At 39.2% G+C, this 18287-nt stretch overlaps 1 protein-coding gene across 1 annotated transcript in view; it reads left to right on the top strand.

Moving 5' to 3' along the window:
• Positions 1–18287, top strand: part of LOC126416836 (E3 ubiquitin-protein ligase listerin) — a 146783-nt gene that overhangs the window by 88812 nt on the left and 39684 nt on the right. Inside the window, exons 14-16 of the mRNA XM_050084722.1 lie at positions 10603–10747; positions 12218–12417; positions 14173–14579. Coding sequence (XP_049940679.1) covers positions 10603–10747; positions 12218–12417; positions 14173–14579 — 752 coding nt within the window. The remainder of the gene's footprint in view (positions 1–10602; positions 10748–12217; positions 12418–14172; positions 14580–18287) is intronic.

Raw genomic sequence — 18287 nt, 5'->3', positions numbered from 1 at the left:
CCGTAGATCCACTTCCTGGATGGAGGACTGCTTGATTGGAAGCCACCAAAATGGATGATCAGTGGGGCTGACTGGATGCTGCTCAACCAGCAGGCTGTGTTTGAACACTGCGACAGTGTCTAGGAATGAGTTGACCACATCGCATGAGTGATCCATCATGTTGCTGATTTATCCATCCCAAAGTCTTCAGGTCATCTTAGAAGGCAAAATGTACTTTGGTGGACTGATGAGTGCCTTTCAGCAATCTGGAACAGGAGTGCAGTTATTTGATGGTTTAAATACTGCCCAATAGCAGACAGCCTCACAGAATAGAGTCGTGAGGGCCAAAGCTTGACATGTAATTAAGGAGGGCAAAAAAGGGTCTTGGCAAGTGTTCCTAGACTCTATCATCTGTTCCATTTGTTCTACAAAAGTATGAGAAGCTATTCGGAAGATTTCCAGTAAACACAGTCGTTTATCAGTAGCAGCAATGCTGAAACAGGGTTGTCTCCAACAGTGCCCAGGGACACCACTCAGATGATGGCACAGCATTTTGCAGCAACTACTGCCAATGTCCTACCCCCATGAACCATGGACCTTGCCGTTGGTGGGGAGGCTTGCGTGCCTCAGCGATACAGATGGCCGTACCGTAGGTGCAACCACAACGGAGGGGTATCTGTTGAGAGGCCAGACAAACGTGTGGTTCCTGAAGAGGGGCAGCAGCCTTTTCAGTAGTTGCAGGGGCAACAGTCTGGATGATTGACTGATCTGGCCTTGCAACACTAACCAAAACGACCTTGCTGTGCTGGTACTGTGAACTGCTGACAACAAGGGGAAACTACAGCTGTAATTTTTCCCAAGGGCATGCAGCTTTACTGTATGGTTAAATGATGATGGTGTCCTCTTGGGTAAAATATTCCGGAGGTAAAATAGTCCCCCATTCGGATATCTGGGCGGGGACTACTCAAGAGGATGTCGTTATCAGGAGAAAGAAAACTGGCGTTCTACGGATTGGAGTGTGGAATGTCAGATCCCTTAATCATGCAGGTAGGTTAGAAAATTTAAAAAGGGAAATGGATAGGTTGAAGTTAGATATAGTGGGAATTAGTGAAGTTCGGTGGCAGGAGGAACAAGACTTTTGGTCAGGCGACTACAGGGTTATAAATACAAAATCAAATAGGGGTAATGCAGGAGTAGGTTTAATAATGAATAAAAAAAATAGGAGTGCGGGTAAGCTACTACCAACAGCATAGTGAACGCATTATTGTGGCCAAGATAGACACAAAGCCCATGCCTACTACAGTAGTACAAGTTTGTATGCCAATTAGCTCTGCAGATGATGAAGAAATTGATGAAATGTATGATGAGATGAAAGAAATTACCCAGGTAGTGAAGGGAGACAAAAATTTAATAGTCATGGGTGACTGGAATTCGAGAGTAGGAAAAGGGAGAGAAAGAAACATAGTGGGTGAATATGGATTGGGGGAGAGAAATGAAAGAGGAAGCCGTCTGGTAGAATTTTGCACAGAGCATAACTTAATCATAGCTAACACTTGGTTCAAGAATCATAAAAGAAGGTTTTATACATGGAAGAATCCTGGAGATACTAGAAGGTATCAGATAGATTATATAATGGTAAGACAGAGATTTAGGAACCAGGTTTTAAATTGTAAGACATTTCCAGGGGCAGATGTGGACTCTAACCACAATCTTTTGGTTATGAACTGTAGATTACAGTAGAAGAAGAATGGGTAGCTCTGAGGGATGAAGTAGTGAAGGCAGCAGAGAATCAAGTAGGTAAAAAGACGAGGGCTGGTAGAAATCCTTGGGTAACAGAAGAAATATTGAATTTAATTGATGGAAGGAGAAAATATAAAAACGCAGTAAATGAAGCAGGCAAAAGGGAATACAAACGTCTAAAAAATGAGATCAACAGGAAGTGCAAAATGGCTTAGCAGGGATGCCTAGAGAACAAATGTAAGGATGTAGAGGCTTATCTCACTAGGGGTAAGATAGATACTGCCTACAGGAAAATTAAAGATACCTTTAGAGAAAAGAGAGCCACTTGTATGAATATCAAGAGCTCAGACGGAAACCCAGTTCTACGCAAAGAAGGGAAAGCAGAAAGGTGGAAGGAGTATATAGAGGGTCTATACCAGGGCGATGTACTTGAGGACAATATTATGGAAATGGAAGAGAATGTAGATGAAGATGAAATGGGAGATACGATACTGCGTGAAGAGTTTGACAGAGCACTGAAAGACCTGAGTCGAAGCAAGATCCCGGGAGTAGACAACATTCCATTGGAACTACTGATGGCCTTGGGAGAGCCAGTCCTGACAAAACTCCTCCATCTGGTGCGCAAGATGTATGAGACAGGCGAAATACCCTCAGACTTCAGGAAAAATATAATAATTCCAATCCTAAAGAAAGCAGGTGTTGACAGATGTGAAAATTACCGAACTATCAGTTTAATAAGTCACATCTGCAAAATACTACCGCGAATTCTTTACAGATGAATGGAAAAACTGGTAGAAGCCGACCTCGGCAAAGATCAGTTTGGATTCCGCAGAAATGTTGGAACACGTGAGGCAATACTGACCCTACGACTTATCTTAGAAAATAGATTAAGGAAAGGCAAACCTACATTTCTAGCGTTTGTAGACTTAGAGAAAGCTTTTGACAATGTTGACTGGAATACTCTCTTTCAAATTCTAAAGGTGGCAGGGGTAAAATACAGGGAGCGAAAGGCTATTTACAATTTCTACGAAAACCAGATGGCAGTTATAAGAGTAGAGGGGCATGAAAGGGAAGCAGCGGTTGGGAAGGGAGTGAGACAGGGTTGTAGCCTGTCCCCGATGTTATTCAATCTGTATATTGAGCAAGCAGTAAAGGAAACAAAAGAAAAGTTCGGAGTAGGTATTAAAGTCCATGGAGAAGAAATAAAAACGTTGAGGTTCGCCGATGACATTGTAATTCTGTCAGAGACAACAAAGGACCTGGAAGAGCAGTTGAAGGAACTGGACAGTGTCTTGAAAGGAGGATATAAATGAACATCAACAAAAGCAAAACGAGGATGTAGTCGAATTAAGTTGAGTGATGCTGAGGGAATTAGATTAGGAAATGAGACACTTAAAGTAGTAAAGGAGTTCTGCTATTTGGGGAGCAAAATAACTGATGATGGTGAAAGTAGAGAGGATATGAAATGTAGACTGGCAATGGCAAGGAAAGTTTTTCTGAAGAAGAGAAATTTGTTAACATCGAGTATAGATTTAAGTGCCAGGAAGTCGTTTCTGAAAGTATTTGTATGGTGTGTAGCCATGTATGGAAGTGAAACATGGACGATAAATAGTTTGGACACGAAGAGAATAGAAGCTTTCGAAATGTGGTGTTACAGAAGAATGCTGAAGATTAGATGGGTAGACCACATAACTAATGAGGAGGTATTGAATAGAATTGGGGAGAAGAGGAGTTTGTGGCACAACTTGACAAGAAGAAGGGACTGGTTGGTAGGACATGTTCTGAGGCATCAAGGGATCACAAATGTAGCATTGGAGGGCAGCGTGGAGGGTAAAAATCGTAGAGGGAGACCAAGAGGTGAATACACTAAGCAGATTCAGAAGGATGTAGGTTGCAGTAAGTACTGGGAGATGAAAAAGCTTCCACAGGATAGAGTAGCGTGGAGAGCTGCATCAAACCAGTCTCAGGACTGAAGACAACAACAACAACAACAACAACAACAACTGCCAATGTCAGCCAGGATCCGATGTTTTATCACTACCATGCAACTGCAGAGAGGGACAAGTTGGACTTCTGATCACACAATGTTGAGTTTTACACCTGCCCTTTTTCCATATAGAAGTGTCTGAGACTTGTGATACTGCATCTGGTCATGACCAAATCCGGTACTGCATGCTTCAACACTTGCCACCAGTGTCAAAGGAAATCCTCTTCGAATGTTTTAATTTGATATGGCAGACAAATCACTTCCCCAACTCATGGAGAAAGACAATTTTGATGCCTCTCCCCAAACCAGGAAAGGACTGCATGCGTCCCAGTAGTTACCAGAGTGTTGCCTTAACAAGATGTCCAGGAAGGACTGGATTTAATGGTTAGCCATTGTCTGGTCTTGTTGTTAGAGACCAGGCAATTCTTTAGCTGCTCTCAATGTGTATTCTGGAGATTTCAGTCCACTGTCAGCAACCTGAACCTGCGGCCATTCAGCAGACTTTCCTACATAAACATTACTATCTCGTAAATTCTTTGATATCAGTAAGGCTTACGACACTACTTGGAGATGCAGTATCGTCATGCAACTCTTATCTGCGGGGCTTTCATTCCCATCTTCATATGATTTTTCTTGTTTTGGTGATTTTTTTAGATCGCTCTTGGTGGCATGCTGTCTTGCAGTACCGGATTTGGTCATGACCAGGTATCATTTTGAACAGGCGTATGATGTTCATCAGAGCAGTGTTTTAAGTGTTACCCTCTTTGCCATAGCCATAAACAGTATCACATTTATGGTAAGGAATCCTGTGCAGTGCTCCTTATTTGTAGACAATTTTGCTGTTTTCTGTTCGTCCTCCAGTGTTGCAACGATGACACATCAGTTTCAGGTTACAGTACAGAGGTTAGAGGAGTGGGCTGCAAAGATGAGTTTACAGCTTGTTGCAGATAAGTGTGTGTGTGTGTTTTGTTTTTGTGTTTTCATTTTAATCATTGTTGTCATACTTTTAATTTACCTGACTAACATATGAGGGACACCATTCTACATTTAAAGACTCAGTGAGCGTTCTGGGACCTAATTTTGACTCCAAACTGTCGTGGTTACCACATCTGAGAGACCTGAATCCAAAACTCAGAAGACACTGAATGTCATAAAGTGCCTTATCCACAGGTCTTGGGGAGCAAACAGGGCATGTCTGCTTCAGTTTTATAGGCTTTTGTGTGTTTGTGGCTAAGCTATAGATGCGCAGAGTACAGGTCAGTGAGGCCTTCTTACCTGAAGATTAGAGACGCTATCCACCTTGATGGGTTTAGGCTGGCCATGGGTGCTTACATGAACAGTGTCATACCCAGGCTCTGGGCAGAGGTTGGGGAACTGCCACTCACCATCCCGTGACAGCTCCTCATGGTGCATTAGGCATGTGAGTTCCTTGCAGCTCCAACTTCACCTACATACTGTACCATTATTTGTCCATCTCTGGAATGCCTTTTCTCCTGTCGTCCATGAGCAGCAAGGCCATTTGGGATCTGCATGAAGCGAATGCTGGAGTCAGTTGGTGGGAAGCCTGTACAACCCCAGATCTATGCTCTTAGCTGCTTGCCACCATGGTTACTGCAGAGGGCCCTGGGTAATTTTAGATTTGGTACAGCACAGGAGAGATTGCACTCATGCATATGTTTTTAATACATTATTTTATGACATTTTAACTGAGCATCACAACTCTACAGCCATCTCTACGGATGGGTTGAAAGAGGGGGGACTCCGTTGGTTGCTCTGTTGTTTTCCATAATAATGTCCTCAATGTCAGAATGCCTCGAGACTTTTATTGTCCTTGAAGCAGAATTATAAGCGATCTAACAGGCACTGAAGGAGGTGAGATGTGCTTCAAGTGCTAAATTCCTTGTGTATTCCAATTCTCTGGGTGGTCTTTACTCTCCATCCATGATGCTAGTACCCAGCAGATAAAATAGTCCAGAATATCCAGGACATCCCCCTACAACTACGATGTCTTTCTGCTGGGTACCAGGGCACACGGGTACTGCAGGAACGAAAGGACAGATGTAGCAACCAAGGAGGTGTGTCGTGATCCTCAGTTATTTTAGTGTGCCATTTCCCTGCATGCTATTGCCTTACTGTTGAGGTACAGAGTTTGGTGTCAATAGGAAGACAAGTGGCTGGGCATGACAGATAATAAACTACATCTAGTAAAGCCCACTACACAGCCGTGGTGTACCTCCTTTTAGCCACAAAGATGGGTTGAGGTCCTTCTTACTCGTCTTCGCAAAGGCCACAGTCCCGTGACGCATGGCTTCTTGCTCCAGCATAATGACCCTCCAATGTGTGTACAGATCACTGTGCACCACATTTTACTAGGCTGTGTTTTGTTTTTGGACCAGAGGGCAGCAACAGATTTGCTGACAGATCTCCCCTCTATTTTAAGTGACATTCAAACAAATGTGATGTCACTTTTAAGGTTTTGTGGTTTGTCCAAATTATTTTCAAAAATTTTAGAGGTATTTTGTAAGTGGTCAGCCAGTTACATATACCTGTATCATTGTTTTAGCTCCCCTGTTGTTTTCCTTCTGTTTTCTTCCCAGGTGTAGTGCCGTTCATTATTTCTCCTTTGTTTTACATAATATGATATGGAGTGATTCTGTGGATCACCATGATTGAGATAGGAGTGAGTGAGTGTGCCAACATTTTTATCCCCTTTAACCATATTCATTTGTTTTAATATGTATAAGGGTTATGATAATGTCACCGTCGAGTGCTCGTAGACCCCAAAACTGCAACAGGAACAACAACAACAAAAATATAGTGTAGTTTACTGAAGCTACTGCCGAATCCAGTCTGCTCAATGGGCTGAGTTGCAGAAAGGGTGACACTTATACGATTTAACAATATTCTTGTAAAAACTTTTTGCAAACTGCAGATTAAGCTTATGGAACAATAGATTTTATGCTATGATTGCTTCTCCTCTTGAGGAGCAGTATTATCATTACTTGGTTCCTAAATTTCTGAAAGATGTTCCGCACTGTACTACATCATCAGCTACTAACCAACTAACCAAGACATAATCATATGAAGTATCTTAGCAAAAATGTGATTGGCTCAAGGAATATGTGACTAATGGAACCCAGTATGTTACACTGGAACACTAATGAGAGAGTAATAGGGCATCTAATGTTTTCAGTGTGACCAGAGAATATCATCATTTGATGATCATATGGAATTCCAAAAAGATCTGGAAAGAAATTTCTGATGGCAACCCTCTTTAAACATGGATAAGTATAAGATAATGCTTATAACACAAGAGGTATCTGACTACATGATTAGTGGTTAACTATTGAACATGTCATATCATACAAGTATTTGGGGGGTAACACTAAGAATCAGTGTTCTGGGACAATCACAAAATCAGCAACAGAAAGTGAATGGAACACACAGATTGTGTTTGGAAAATTTTTGGCAAAATGCAATTCATCTGTAAAGGAAATTACATAAAAGACAGTAGTGAAAGACTTCTGTAGTACTGTTCTGGTGTTTGGAGCCCTTATCATGTAGACACAGCAACAGACATCAGATTCTTAGACACAGTGCTAGAATTGAAACAGGTTGGTATAGGAGTAAGTAACTGTAACAGAAATGCTCAGGAAAGTAGATGGGAATCCTTGTAAGAAAGACGCCAATGTTCTTGAGTCAGTGGTGGATGAATTTAGAGAACCCATATATGTAAAAGACTATGCAAACATTATGTGTCACCAACATATATCTTGTGCAGGGGTCACGAGAATAAGAGATTAAGGTTTGTACATGAGCATATATATAGTCATTTTTCCCCAGCTCAATACATGAATGGAATAGTAAAGAAAGTCGATAATAATATGATTTACTCTTCACTATGCACTGTACAATGACTTGCAGAGTATATGTGGATGTATATACAAAGAAGGGCAGCACAAATGATTACAGGTTTGTTCGATTCACAGGAGAACATCGCAGAAATGCTGAAAACCTGCATTGGCAGATGTTTGAAGAGGGTGACAACTATCCCATAAAGATTCAAGAACCAGAATTAAATGAAGAATCTAGGACTATGTTACAGCTCGCAAGGTATTACTCCTGTAGAGACCACAAGACAGGCTTACACTAATTAGAGTGTGCACAGAAGTACCTACACAGGCATTCGTTCTGTTATGCATACACATACGAATCGGAAAAGAAGTCCTAATATGTGGTACAGCAGGAAATACCCTCTGCCGTGCACACGACAATGGTTTGCATAGTATTGATGTAGGTATAAAAATGGTTTGTGTGGGTCAGTGCACTGTCTTCGTGAAAAACATATGGAGTTCCAGATGTCACGATTACCATCCACAGCTTCACAACACTTGAAATAATGTCAAATAAACTTTTTCTATTATGTTCAGACTGGTGGAAAATTTTGTTCTGGCCCCTTGGTATAATTTTTCAGTCAACACAGAAGCAAATCACTTTGACTGACTCACTTTGCCATACCAGTCTCAGACAGCATGTGTGTTAACTTCAGTGTGTAGGTTTCTATCAAAGAGCCAATTGTACACATTATTGGCTCGCTTACACGAGCAATGTTTGCCAATAATAGCAGTTATTTCCTTGAATTCTCCAAAAGCAGCACTTGAGCTCTTTCAGAGACTTCAGGTGTCCTCCAAGTGTTGTCAAGGAACAACTTCTCACCAGTGCACTGGACTCTTCATGCAACTATTATGAACCAGAGTATTTTGCCACATCATTAACTGTGATTTATTTGTACAAATTTTCATAATTATGTGGAATGATTAATTTGACATTCATATTATACATTCCAGCCTGGAGGTCCCAGGTTCAGTCCCAGGTAGGGTGGGAATTTTTTGTCTTTCCAGTCCCTCCAGGACAGCCGCAGGTCCACTTAGCATACAATCAAATGAATACCAAGAATCTCTCCTGGGGGATATAAAGGCTGCCCTCTCATCTGAAGACAAAATACAGTCTACTAAAATGTGGTGCATTATGATCAGTATGCCACAAGCACCACACATAGGATGGTCCTTTCAGCAGAGCTAGAAGCCGTGCATTTAGGGCTGTGTCCAATGCAAAGAAGGGTTAGAAGGACCTCATCCCATCTGATTGGCTAGAAGGAGGTACGCCACAACCTCACTGTGGACTTTACTAGATGCAACTTATTTTCCTGTCACTTCCAGCCACTCTTCTCATTGGCACATGACTCTGTATCCCAACAGTCAGGCAATAGCATTTAGGCAGATCACTTTCAGCTATTAATATATTACACTTTACATATCATTAATGTAAAGTTTAATATTTTAATAGCAGAAAGTAATGTATTGAGTTGTATCAGAATAAGTTGAGGTGGGAGCTGACAACACAGTACAGTGGTAGAATAAAGTAAATCATAACTGCCCTCTTTAATATACACCATCTGACATCTAAGCGGTATCAGATGTATTTAGTTTCTGTATGCAGTTTAGCTATATAGGTCAAGTGATACTTTTGATATCACATTTTGTTCATTTCTGCATTTTCTGGCTGTCTCTATTGGGATTGCCTTTTGGCTTTCTGTTCTGGTATTATCGCTTTTTGTATTGGTATCGTGAGTCTCGCTTGAGCTGAATGGTTCACGTAACCTTTTCAAATACTGTGTTTTGTGAATTACTGTAAATTTTGACTGCCTGGGTGAATCTCACTTTCTGGCTTTGTAGGTCTCGAGATATTATTGTTGGTTCACACTAATTTTGATTCCCGCCCTCCTCATCTTTGATACTAGTTATTTTTTTGTGTTTACCTGGTGGTTTTTGTTTTTATATTTTAGTATTTCTGTAATGTTGTGATTGTTATTTTAGATTTTAGTTTGTTCCTACCCAGATCGGCCAGTTTACAGCACTTAATCTGAGTAGATTCACTATTTATAATTAAGAATTTGTAAAATTCCGTAATTGAGGTTTATATTTTCACACCAAAGGAATGGGTGATTGTGATGTCTTGGTCTCCATTTTGGAATAATTTTTACCTTCGGTCAGAGTCAGCTGGTGATACTGAAGGCTGTAGTTAATTCGTTTAATGCCCTTTCTGATTAGTTTATGAGGAAAGTTATTTTCAAATTTAAAAAAAAAAGTGAAGCAGTCATCAACCTGAAGATTGCTTTGAATGCTTCAGTGCTTTGCTGGGCATGGTCCTGTGGAGTTTACTGTTGTCTTCCTCAGACCTTTGAACTAACTTACCCAGCCAGTACACAGGGGGGCTGTCAGTTTAACATGGATTCTGAACCATGGTGCAACTCGGCAATTTTCACATCAACAAACATTTTCAGAGGTGACAGAAGCCATAAGTGACAGATAAAAAAACCTAAGATTGAGTGTCATAATTATGTGAATTTGTCATGAAATAGATTAAATTTTAAGTCAACATTTGGTTTGCTAAAAATTTCATCCCACACCATATCTTGAAAAATATTCTTAAAAACTTTTGTCCTGGAGCTATTAATTATTCTAACTGATTTCCAATGAGGGGACTTTAGTCTGCAAAGCAATATCTCGTTTCTCCTAACTAAACATTGGTATTTAAAGAAACAATTTATATTTTTTGCCGAACACCTGTTTCATGACCTTTGACCACTGTGGCTCTCTAACCATACCTTGCACTCCATTTGAACATTTTGGATATTTTGAGATTACAGCTGTTTACTAGGAAAAACTGACAGTGCAGAGCTCAACACTGACCTCTGACAGAAGAATAATGTAATGGTAAATTTAAATTTGTCCATGTTGTGGTGACACACTTGTGTATTTCATGCATATTAATAGTTAATAATCTTTTCTTAAATAAAGACAGGACTGTAACACAGGTATGTTGTCATTTTGCAGGGCAGAAGTGGAGGGTAATACATGGATATGGGCAATATACAACCTACACAAATACGCGTTTGGCATAGAAGATGGAGCAGCAATATTCTCTTGTCTTATTAAAGAATCCAGACTATTTGGCCTGCCCAGAATGCATACTGAACAGGTGAGAATTTATGACCATTAGTGTATCTCTGTGATAAACAACTTTGAAACACAAAATGATGGAAATTGGGAAGTTCTGTATGAGCAAATTAGTATTGGTGCTATGTAAGGCTGGCGTGACAAGGTAGTTACCAGAAAGACCCCAGTGTTCTGCAAGGTCCCCTCTGACCTGGCATTCCGAGTAATGTTTTACTGGATCCTTGAATATTCCTGCTTTATTCACCCCTCTTTCCTCTGTTGTTCCAATGGAGGAATGTGTGGAAGCTAGTGTTAATGTCAGCTTCTGTTTACGTGTGTGTTTGCTATGACCTGCTAAGCAGAAATTTCTTTTGCATTTTTGTAGTTCTTGGTTTCTTTTGCAGGGGCTGGTATAATTTAAAAAAGTAGAAATTTTTTAACATTTCTTTTTATCTGTGTTCAGTTTTGCCTATTGAATTACCACTATTGATCGAAATACATTGGTCTGTTCCTTTATATTAATTATTTAATTAATTAATTCACACATTATGTTCCATAAACCTTAGAGTGCATGTATGTTTGTGTGCCTTTTTCTTAATACAAGTATCAAATGGATTGGTAGCCATAGGAGCAGAGGCAAGAGGCTCTTCTTGATTCTTGTAGTTTTTGTACAGATACAAAATAATGTGGCATGTGCTCTTTTAACCATATTGCAATCTGAAATCTGTTTCTCTAGTTCTCTGCAAAATTAGTTTTTACCTCTTTTTCTTGAGCAGATTGAAAGAGTTTCTTTTTAAGAAATCATGACTAGTTTGCTCAGGTCAGGTGGAGTGGTGTGAGGGGTGAGGTGTGGAGGGTGAGAGGAGGTAGGAGGGAAGGTTGATTGCCAACTGATAGGGAGAGGCAGGCAGGAAATGGGATAGGAATGTGGCACCAGTGAGCTCAAGCTGTGTAACGTGTGAAATGTTGGACTTACTTGGGAGGAGGGGGAGGGGGTGGCAGTGGAAGATGACATGGAGAGGAAGGAGTGAGTAAGTGAAGTTGGTGGAGGAGAGGGAGCATGGGGACAGGGACTAGTTGAGATTGAGGCCACGAGGATTGTGGGAACACAGGATGTGCTTTTAAGGACAATTCCAGTCTACTTAACTCAAAGAAGCTGCAATTGAGAGAGGAAGAACCAGATGACATGGCTTCTAAAGCAGCCATTGAAGTCAAGTGTGTTGCTTGCAGCAACATTTTCTGCCACTGGTTGTCAAAGGAAAAAAATTATTTTGCGTCAGTGCAGTAGGAAAGAGAAAGATACAGTATTACTTTCCACTGTAACACAAAGAACTTTCACTTTGCCTTCCTGTCTAAGTGATTGCTAAGAATATCTTGTATATTATTGTATTTTCTAGTTAGAATAGTACTTCATTGGTAATTTTTACTGTAATTATTTTGCTCAGGTTGCTGTCTCCCTTGGTAAGTTGTGTCACATAGTATAAAACTTTACCCAGTACTTTATCAATTTCAGATTTTTTATGGCCTTAACGCCTCAAAGAACTGCGATGTGGATTTTGCGGAAACAGAACTGTCAAAAACTTTGCCCACCATTACTTGCTGGCTGAATAATGTGACACGGCCCTTTCATAAAAGTGGTAACATTGTAGTGAGGCATTTCATGGAGCACATTCCAGCATACTGGAAAACAGTTGAAGCACGAATTCCCACGAGGTAAGTACCTCCTGTAAACTTCAGATATAAATGCATGATGAAATGAATTGTTACAATCTGTTTTAAAAACTTTAGAACTCTAAGCATTTATTAGATATGTCACATGGACAGTGAGGAGTGATTTTCTATAATAATAAGGATGCAAGGCAAACTTTGAGAATCAGTAGATAATTCAGATGGGCTTGCATGTAAAACTGAAAACTGGATTGATGACCAATGTGAATTTACACTTATGAGTTGCTGATTGATGTGCAGTTGACAAGTAAGCACATGTTAGGCTGTGAGCAGTATCAGATAGTGAGCTGAAGCCAGTGGGAATTGTTACCACTTAGAATAAATGTGATGGCATGAGTGAGTGCAGGTCAAACTGAAGCACACGTGGAGACAGACAAATATGTTGTAATAATTTCATTTTTTTTAAATTCCTTTTTTGAGTCTTCTGTAATATCGCAAGAGTCAGGTTCTCTATGTTCATTTAGATATTGTGTAGAACTGAGACTCAGTAACCCCCCACCCCAACCCACGTCACCCCACCCCAATCCTCCACCCCTCTCTCTAAATCTTGCAAATGTTTCAAAGACAGCTATTGAACAGCAACATATTCTTCTATTCTAACCACTTGATGGCCATCTGTCAACAATGGATGACTTTCTTACTGGACAGCCCTTTTACAACATTGTCATTGTCGTGAGGCCCTTTCTTGGTATTGTGCAGGTATTCGTCACAGATGACACTGGCAGTTATTTCATCGTCTGTCACTACTTGATAGCCAGGGTCATCAACATAACATTCAAGCCAGTTCTGAGTATTTTCCTGATCACATTCTTCAAATCTTGAACATTATGTAACTGGTTCTCCAAGTTCAGAAACAAATTGGCTGTTTGGTGTCTCTTTAGATGCAATTGATCGACTCATCTGAAGGAAGGAGCTTATTCCAAGTTTTTGCTAATATAATGCCCTTGAAGTTGCTTAAGTTTGTGCTGTCATATACACGTAATCCTTAAAATGAATCCCTTTTTACCAATGCCAATTCTGCACCCCCCACTCCATATTCTTTTCCAATTAGTACCATATACAGCAATGTATTTCTGTAATAACATCTGAAGCTGTCACTGATGCCCTGGTCCATCAATTCAGGACACAGAACAGCATAAATGACGGTTGGCAGGGAGGGTGAAACTAGCCAGCCCAGCACCAACAAAACTTCTACATGACTTGCGTATAAATTTGAATTTGATGATTTGGACACTTTTACTTAACTGATGTTTCAGTTGATCTTTTTTCAGGTAATAACTTCTTTCTTTTATTCTGTTCAATAGTAGAAATATGTATTAATTATTGGTTTCTAGTGTCTAAAGAAAATATAATTGAAAGGATAGGTCACCACTCACTTTAAAGCCAAAGTGACGAATGAGTCATAGGCACATATTGTGATTACTGCTATGCTATTAAACTACAGTCCTTCATTGGAGTTGAAAAGAAGTTTTGCATACATATACACATATAGTTCTGTTCTGAATTATGTCACTGCATCAGGACTGTACAAATGATTGTAAAACATCATATCTGCTCCAATGCAGGATCATATTATGTATTTCACTATCAGTCACTTGCTCTATTTGTCTGGGCCAATCTGCAGCTCGTAACTCTGCCTTTGAGTTGTAATGTTACCTGCCTTCTCAGTCGTATCCAATATTATCTTAATAACACATTGTATCTTCAGAATACTGATTACAGTGATTTTATGTGTTACAGTGAATTGTCAAATGTTGACTGGGAAGAAGTACATAAGTTGATAGAGAAAATACACTTCCTTGCTGCAGTCACGAAAAATGCTTGGCATGTTCTTCCAGTGCGCATGTGGGATTTCATTCTTTTGGCTCTTGTGCACCTTGTAAAGAATTTACAGAGTGCTGTTAAGACTCTCCTGCAAGAAACAAATGCACAACGCACACACAGCACTAGTAGGAGAAACCTAACCTCCTTTGCAGTTGCAACATGCCTCTTGTTTCGAGCTGTTGACAATTTCTTCAAAGAAGTTGCCAAAGAAGACAACAAAGAACTGGACAAAAAAATGTTTAAAGACTTACTGGAAGAATGGAAGCTGGTTTATGTAGGAGAAATTTACAAGACCTTCACAGATATTGTCAAACTCTTAGCAGGTATAACTCTTCATTAAATCTTTTAGTGATAAGTATTAATTAGAATATAGCATACTGAGGAATTAGCATATCTTGACTTTAATGTACTGCTTGCTGTATTCCTTAATCTGTGTGCATTACACATGTGGTTCACAGTTGATGACTTTTACCTTTTATTCTGAGATTGATGTGTATTTTATGATACAGTAACAGTAAATTGTTATTACCTGTACATGATCCTCCAGGAAAAATATTAAGTGATAGTCCAGACATTTCTGGTAAATAGTTTATGAAAATTAATGCTGTGCTACCTGTTGTTCAGCTGAGTTGTTGTTTCCATTTGATGTTCATTATTTTGACAACTGGCCCAGTCATCTTCTTCAGGTGCTGCAAGTTGTGCTGTTTTATATACTAGCTGGCTGGACTCCAACCAGACTATGAATTATTGTTGGTCCAGTTAGAGTACAGGCAGTGAGTACATGTAACAGCACAACTCGCAGCACTTGAAGACAACTGAGTTGGTTATCGAAATATTGTGCATAAAATGGGAATCACAGCTAAGCTGAACATCTAGAATCACATCAATAATCAATCATGCTGAAAAAGACCTGAAAGGTTACTGTTAGTATCAAGTTCCTCCATGTATTTAATTCCTCCCATCCAGTCCTGATTTGAGTTTTTGTCAGCTACAAATTACCTACTCCACTGTCACCGGTACTATCACCACAAGAGCTCAGATTTAGATGTACTAAAAAGTATGATATATTCAATCATCTCCATTCAAAAAATCTGGTAAATATGCTCTAAAAACTTTAAAATATGCATAAAAAATAAAGTACCATATTTCAACTTTCCCACATTTATTAAGCTAGACGAATTAATCAGATTTGCAAATTTATTCCTAAACTTAGTCATTAACAAAATTAATATCTCTCTCTCTCTCTCTCTCTCTCTCTCTCTCTCTCTCTCTCTCTCTCTCTCTCTCCCTGAATCTATTTTAGCATTTCTCTTGAAAAAAAAAAATTTAATGTTTTTCACAGTTTTCCGGAAGAAATAGTTTCCTTCTGTCACTTAAATTGTTTTTATAAGAAGATAAAGGTCTCTCTGCTTCACATGTAGTCAGAGCACAGTACTGAAAAGAGGCTATGCCACTTCCAGACTAAGCATTAGGCTGTTTTTCACTTTCTCCGATAGCACCTTATTCATATCCTGCACTAAATTTAAACATGGATTCATTTCATCAGTTTTCTCAATTTTGTTGTAAAGATACTTTCGTATTTCTCCTGCTATGTCTCCAGTGACATCTGTTTCTTATACTTGCAGTGTAGTGGATAGAGGCATCTCTTTTCCTTCCAGACATGTGATTTCAGATGGGAAATACTAAAATATGTGTTAATAAATACCAATTTACTCTGTTGACTCTGCTTACTGCAAGCACTAAACTAAGCAGGGTACTCGCTGCTTCATTTTTATGCATTACATCAAGCACCTTTTCACATTTTCTAATTGATCACTGTAATATGGAATTGCTTCAATCCATGTACCCCATCTCATGAGGATTGGCTTAGGGTGATAAACAAGTACCTTTCATCATATCAGCAAATAATTTCACTTTTGATGGCACATTCACAGATACTTCATCGCAAAGGAAATTAAGGCTGCCAGCCAGTGAAGAGCATGTGTTAAACATGTCATATGAAATGCCTTAGGATAAAATACCTTCAAAGCTTTCACAGCCTTAATCATGTATTCTGCTGCATCTGTAACTATCAGCAAGAATTACATTACATTACATTACATTACATTAATACTTGTTCCACAGATCATGAATACGATATGTCGTAATGATGTGCAATGTATCAGTTTAACATAAGTTTTCATTACACGTTTTTTTTTTTTAATTTTTAGTAACTGCTTCATATCTAAAAAGTCATTTATTGAGTAGAAAAGTTGTTATTCATAAATTGTTTTTATTTGTTTTTAAATGTTGGTTGGCCATCTGTCAGACTTTTAATGCTAATTGGCAAATGACCAAAGATTTTTGTCACAGCATAATTCACACCTTTCTGTGCAATAGTCAGAGTTAACCCAGAATAGTGAAGATCATCCTTTCTTCTAGTGTTGTAGCTATGCATCTGCTATTATTCCTGAATTGGAATATGTTATTAGTAAGAAATTTCATAAGAGAATATATGTATCGTGAAGGTACTGTGAATATCCACAGTTCCTTAAATCAATGTCTGCAAGGTGATCTTGGGTGGGCTCCAGCTATTATTCTGATTACACACTTTTGTTTAGTGAATACTATTTCTCTTAATGATGTATTGCCCCAAAATATGGTGCCAAATGAAAGCAATGAATGAAAATAGGCATAGTAGGCTAATTTAGTGACATATTTATCACCAAAATTTGGTATAACCCTAATAGCATAATTAGCTGAATCTAACCGTTTCAGCAGATCATCGATGTGTTTCTTCCAATTCAATTTCTCATCAATGCACACACCCAGAAATTTTGAATTTCTGCCTTAGCAACAGACTTCTGTTCATTCTATACTTATCAATGGTGTTATGCCTTTTACTGTACAGAACTGTGGATACTGTGTTTTCTCAAAATTTAGTGATAGTCCATTTGCAGAGAACTACTTAATAATTTTCTGAAATACATTATTTACAGTTTCCTCAGCTAATTCTTGTTTACTGGGAGTGATTACTATATATGCATCATCAGCAAAAAAATTACCGTTGCATCCTCATGAATGTAGTGGCAAGTCATTAATATAAACAATAAGGGAACCAAGACTGAACCCTGTGGGATACCATTCTTGATACCTACTTAGCTTGTCTGGAAGAATTTCATGATTCACACAGTCCAAAGCCTATGAGAGGTCACAAAATACCCCAATGGGTGATGTTCAGTTATTCAGAGTATTAACGTATAGGATGTCAAATCAAACACCTTTCAGCCCTCTAAGGTGTTTGATAGGACATCCTGTAGTGAACAGCTGAATTCCGCAACCACCTCTGAAAATATGGACACACAGAGACATTTAATATATGATCAGTGAAAGCATATACAGGGTGTCCAGAAAGTCTGGGAACACTTTCAATTATTTATTGCACAAGAACTAAACATTGTACAGATGTCATACATATTGCATTTTGAAGAGAAACTCTGAAAGCTTTTTTTACAAACGTTTGATAAGCGAACCATGAGTCACCTGGCAGACGTCAATACGGTAATCGAATTCTTGCCATACCCATCCCAGTATGGCATCATTGACTGTGGCAGTAGCTTCCCTTATTCTCTCCCGGAATTCTGCTACGTCATATAGTAGAGGCGGTACATACATCAGATCTTTAATGTGTCCCAACAGAAAAAAGTCACACGGAGTGAGATCTGGTGACCGGGGAGGTCATTTCATGAAACAGCTGTCCCCTTCTGTAGCATGGCCGATCCATCGATGCGGCGCTGACTATCAGCAAATTACCAAACTATGCTGTGGCAGTATACAGGAAAAAGAAAAAAAAACTTTCATGGTTTCTCTTCAAAATGACATATGTATGATTCTGCACAATGTTTGGTGTGCAGTAAATAATTGAAAGTGTTCCTGGACTTTATGTACACCCTGTATAGCATTTTCTGGTGAAGAGCCTTTCTATAAACTAAACTGACATTTTGTTAGTACATCATTTTCACAAATACATGTAGCTGATCCAATTTACATTA

This window comes from Schistocerca serialis, chromosome 1 (genome assembly GCF_023864345.2).
Source record: "Schistocerca serialis cubense isolate TAMUIC-IGC-003099 chromosome 1, iqSchSeri2.2, whole genome shotgun sequence".
NCBI classification, from domain to species: Eukaryota; Metazoa; Arthropoda; class Insecta; order Orthoptera; family Acrididae; genus Schistocerca; species Schistocerca serialis.
Note: the sequence above shows the minus strand (reverse complement) of the source record. Positions and strands in the feature narration are given on the sequence as shown.